Source organism: Saccostrea cucullata, unplaced genomic scaffold (genome assembly GCF_032062105.1).
Source record: "Saccostrea cucullata isolate Sc308-1 unplaced genomic scaffold, CSIRO_AGI_Scuc_v1 ctg23520, whole genome shotgun sequence".
Classification (NCBI taxonomy): Eukaryota; Metazoa; Mollusca; class Bivalvia; order Ostreida; family Ostreidae; genus Saccostrea; species Saccostrea cuccullata.
In genome coordinates, this window is record NW_026931894.1 from 1 (window position 1) to 5,014 (window position 5,014).

The following is a 5,014-nucleotide window of genomic DNA, read 5'->3' on the forward strand; positions in this document are numbered from 1 at the left end:
TTTTAATAGTATTTCACACAAAAATTAATTAAAAATATTATTTCGTTTAAAAGATGTTGAAATTTTAAATTTTTCGGCGGGTTTGATTGACATATCCTTGCACTCTCACAAATTTAATTTTAGTCTTAATCCTTAGGAAAAGTGGCAATCCAGTTTTGTATAAATGAACAAGAGGCCCACGGGCCTTATAGGTCACCTGAGTATTGTGCAACAACTTTCAAACCATTAAGTTTGGTTCATGTTATAAACCAGAGGCCATGGAATTCGCAATTCACAATTTTGAAAGAGGTACCATTGCTTATAATAATTTAGACTTAGCATGCTAACTCTATTTACTTAATACCCAGAGGTAGATCAGAGTACAATTAAGAGAAAATGCACTTCCACTTTATAACCAGTTGTACACCTCATCCCAAAGGAACCACTGATCCTGGGGCCAAATATTTCAAAATTTTGAAAATTTTATCATAAAATGGTTGATTAACACCAAAGAGCAAATTTCCAAGTATTAATTAATTTTAGACTTTGTACCCCCCCCAACCCCTCACCCCGACCTAGGGAAGGGGCCGGGGGCATAAAATATAACCATTTTGCCAGGTCACCTTTCTTCATCATGAATATATATATTTGGATCATAGGCATAAACACAGAAGCAAAGGAAAGAATTTCAAAGAATAAATGCATTTTCACTATATAACCAATAGAGCCCCGCCCTAACACCAGAACCCCTGACCCTGGGGTCATAGAATTCACAATTTTGAAAGAGGCACTCTTGATCAACATAACTATTTAATTACATAGTTTATTTAATACCCAGAAGTAGAGAAGAAGATTTTCAAAGAATTTATGCATTTTTACTATATGATCAATAGAGCCCCGCCCTAACACCAAAACCCCTGACCCTGGGGTCACAAAATTCACAATTTTGAAAGAGGCACTCTTGCTCATCATAACTATGTGCTTGGTTAGTTTATTTAATACCCAGGAGCAGAGAAGAAGATTTCCAAAGAATAAATGCATTTTAACTATATAATCAATAGGGTCCAACCCTAACACCAGAACCCCTGACCCTGGGGCCACAAAATTCACAATTTTGGAAGAGGCACTCTTGCTCATCATAACTAAGTACTTAGTTAGTTTATTTAATACCCAGAAGTAGAGAAGAAGATTTTCAAAGAATTTATGCATTTTTACTATATGATCAATAGAGCCCCGCCCTAACACCAGAACCCCTGACCCTGGGGTCACAAAATTCACAATTTTGAAAAAGGCACTCTTGCTCATCATAACTAAGTGCTTGGTTAGTTTATCTAATACCTAGGAGCAGAGAAGAAGATTTTCAAAGAAATCATGCATTTTTACTATATAATCTATATAGCCCCGCCCTAGCACTAGAACCCCTGACCCTGGGGCCATGAATTTCACAATTTAAGTAGAAGACTCAATGCTCATTACATTCATAACAACAGTTTGCCTGCTTGATGTCCAGGAGTAAAGAAGAAGATTTTTAAAGATTGCAATAATTTAAGTGGTTTTTGCCCCACCCCTAGGGCCCCAGGGGGGCAGGGACCATGAAATTCACAATTTTCCTTCCCCTTCACCCATAGATGCTGTATACCAAATTTGGTTGAAATTGGTTTAGTGGTTTCAGAGAAGAAGCTGAAAGTGTTCAAATGTTAACACACGACGCACGACACACGACGACGGACGAAAACGGATAGCAATAGGTCACCTGAGTTACTCAGGTGACCTAAAAATATTAATACTATAATCCAGAAAATTCAGAGTAGACATGTTCGAAAGCAAAACAAACACACAATATATTGTCAGTCCGTGCAGTTGTGGTAAGCAGACTGTGACGATTGAACGCACCCGATGAATTCTAAATATAAACAATAACAGAACTCGAGCCCTGTTTACAAAAACTGTGTACAAAACACGAGTGTGCTCAATTTGCTAAAATCTGTACGCATCTCTTAGTTCGGAATGGCGATACTTGTGAAGGTGTTTTGCTTTCTATCATTTCTACTCTGAATAAAATTATTTTTCTTGATAAAAGTTTTAATATTTATCATTAAAACACATCAAAATTGCCACTTTTCCTAAGGATTAAGAATAAAGTTAAAATTTGTGAAAGTGCAAGGATGTGTCAATCAAACCCGCCAAAAAATTTAAATTGTTAATAACTTTTAAATGAAAAAAGATTTTTATTTTTTATTTTTATAATTTTTTGTGTGAAATGCTATTAAAATATATAAGTCGTTATATTATACAGAAAAAATGAGAAACTATTAACTTCAAATCTGTGTCCAAGTACCTTTAAGATCAAAGTATATGTAGATTTATATACAAATTTACATGAAAATTCCATCAGATTTATCAATATCGGAATAGATACACAGACAGTTAATTATGTTAACATTTAAAAGTAAAATATCTTGTTTTCCACCTTTTAACATCTCTTGAAGCATAAAACATAAAAAAAAACTTACATTTCATGTTTAACAAGAGAAGTGATGTATATTTACTTCATCAACTTTGCCTTCGCCGAAATTACGTTACGTTATTTAATGAAATGTGGGAAACTGTTACTTTACAATCAAAATCATTTCTGAAAACTGTTTTCATTTGCAGTGAACTCTTCAAGGCAACAGCAACGCTTTAAAATTACATTTGATGAAACCAAACAACGAAAGAGCGTTTCTGAACATGATGTGGGAGTCACTGAGGATGTAGAAATGCCTGATGAAGTGCAAACAGTCGATGTTGGGGAGGTTTCTCTGGAAGCACCGAATCGTGGTCAGCTACCTGTATCACATGATGATTCCAACATTCCATCTACCTCATCGTATGGAGGAAAACGAGCCTCGTCACCAGAAAATGTCAGGGAGGTCATTGAGGAAGGTCAAACTTTGCCTAGCAGTTCTAATCTATCTGGATCTTTACAGATAGAATCCAAAAACTTGTCAGATGACCATTCCGATAAAAAAATTACCATGACTGACTTTGCGGGGCAATGTTCATATTATGCCTCACACCAGATTTTTCTGAGTCCCCGGGCGTTCTTCATTCTGGTGCTGAATATGGAGAAGAAGTTTGATGATAAGGTTGGAGAAGAAGTGTGCTGTCAGAACGGCTCCATTTATATGGAATGGACAAATAGAGGTTTGTTGTAATGAATTTATTTGACCTGAAAAACTTAGATCATTCTTGTAGATCATATATTTTTAGCTCACTTGAGACTTCAGCTTTTCTGATCACATTTTTATTTATCCATCTGTTAAGCTGTTTTTCAACTTTTAACATTCTCGACTTCTTCTTAAGAAACGCTGGGCCATTTTCAATCAAAGTTGCTACAATGCATTCATTGGTGAAAGGGTTTCAAGTTTGTACATAAATAGGGCCATGCCTTTATTCAAGGGGATGTAATGCAGAAATAGTAAACATTTGGTGGTATGTTTTAAAAATCTCTTTCCAAGAATCCATGATTGATCTTATTTATATGAAGCATCCTTAAGTAGTGAAGTTTTAAACTTGGTTCAAATCATGGCCCCATGGGAAGAATGAGGCCAAAATGGCAGATAAAAGTTTTACAAAGAAATATAAAGGAAAATTCTTTACAAATCTTTTATATATGTAGGAAAATTCTTTAAAAATCTTCTTCTTAAGAATAGCAAAGGAATATATAGGAAAAATATATCAGGGCAGTAAAGCCATGATTGAACATATTCTAATTTAGCTGCAATAATGTAGCCCGCAGCTCCCATTATTTTAAATCTGAATTTTTCTGTAGAGGATTACCATATTCCACAGCATCTCCGTAGTGGTGCAGAAATATTTTTTAAGTACGGGCGACTGCAGGCAGAATAATTATTTTTACATTCAACTTGCTTTTAATAAGATGAAATTTTTATTCACTGTCGACAACATAGCCTGTTAAACGCGGAAACGATGTGAAATAAATCTGCGTGTTTACCTTTTGCTCAACTCAGCAGCAATGACAGTTCATGAGTGAGGTATTGAGACCTGCGCTTGAAATTAAGAATAACTCAATAATGCATGTGTATATAATGTGTAAATGTTGATGTTTAATAAAAAATTGTGATGGATAGAATCAATGAAATGATTCCATCAGTTATTTTTTGTGAAGAGTTGTGAAGAGAATTCTTACAATAAGGTAATTCCGAAGAAATCCACTCCCTTTAAATCCTTAATCTCATGGGCTTTCCCAAAATAAAATCTATCGATGTCAGTAAACATGGAAGATAAATTCAAATTGTGATGTCGTGCGCAAGAAATAACTGATATGGATTGTTCTGATTATTTTTGGGTCGATTTAAGTCTAGGATAACTACATATTGGAAGTCCGGGTAAGAAATGATAATGAAATGGTCACGGGTAGAAAAAATATTTACTTTCTTTTGGACCTCTTATATTGTAATGGAGAATGAATAGAAGATGTTACATGGTATGAATAAGTATATTGCTACATTTTATTTCATTTTCACTAGATTACCTTGAGTTTTGGATGAAGTCTCTTCACCAATACAGCAATGAGAAGGCTCCTGTCATCCTGGTCGCTACGCACAGTGAGAACAAAACTCCAAAGGTATTTTACTTATTTACATGAGCTTTATTCAACCAAAGGTCCAAGTATCTGCAAGATGTTTGGGATCAAAAAATGTATATTGTTTGTTTATTTTGAGTTATGTTCTTATTCGTTTCACTCAAACGAACATAAAACATTTATGAAATAAACACAAACTCGTGAAATAGGATATGAAGCGCTCTGAAAGTGCAGTTTAATTATTTCACACAATTAATACAAATTATATCTCTTTTTTCTAATGTCCTCATCACTCAATGTCCGAATTCTACAAAATAGAAAATAAATATTTTCAACAAGGTATAAATCTAATATAGCATTCAAAAACTAAGCAATGGGCGGGTGGGTGGGACTTATAAGACTGCACGAAATAGAGCCTTCAAATGGCTTTCTCTATACAGAATTTCT

The 5,014-nt window shown here is 34.6% G+C and overlaps 1 protein-coding gene across 1 annotated transcript; it reads left to right on the forward strand.

The window, feature by feature from the left end:
- Positions 1-2,539: 2,539 nt before the first annotated feature.
- LOC134233962 (probable serine/threonine-protein kinase roco5) lies at positions 2,540-4,645 on the forward strand. Its single transcript, XM_062716014.1, has 2 exons — positions 2,540-3,165; positions 4,512-4,645. Exons 1-2 carry the CDS (start codon positions 2,739-2,741, stop codon positions 4,628-4,630), a joined length of 546 nt encoding a protein of 181 aa, XP_062571998.1. The 5' UTR covers positions 2,540-2,738; the 3' UTR covers positions 4,631-4,645.
- Positions 4,646-5,014: the final 369 nt, after the last annotated feature.

Excerpts from the sequence above, each read along its gene's own strand:
- LOC134233962 (XM_062716014.1), top strand. The coding sequence starts at position 2,739 with ATGCCTGATGAAGTGCAAACAGTCGATGTTGGGGAGGTTTCTCTGGAA. Across the intron at positions 3,166-4,511 it reads TATGGAATGGACAAATAGAG|ATTACCTTGAGTTTTGGATG; the intron begins GTTTGTTGTAAT and ends CATTTTCACTAG.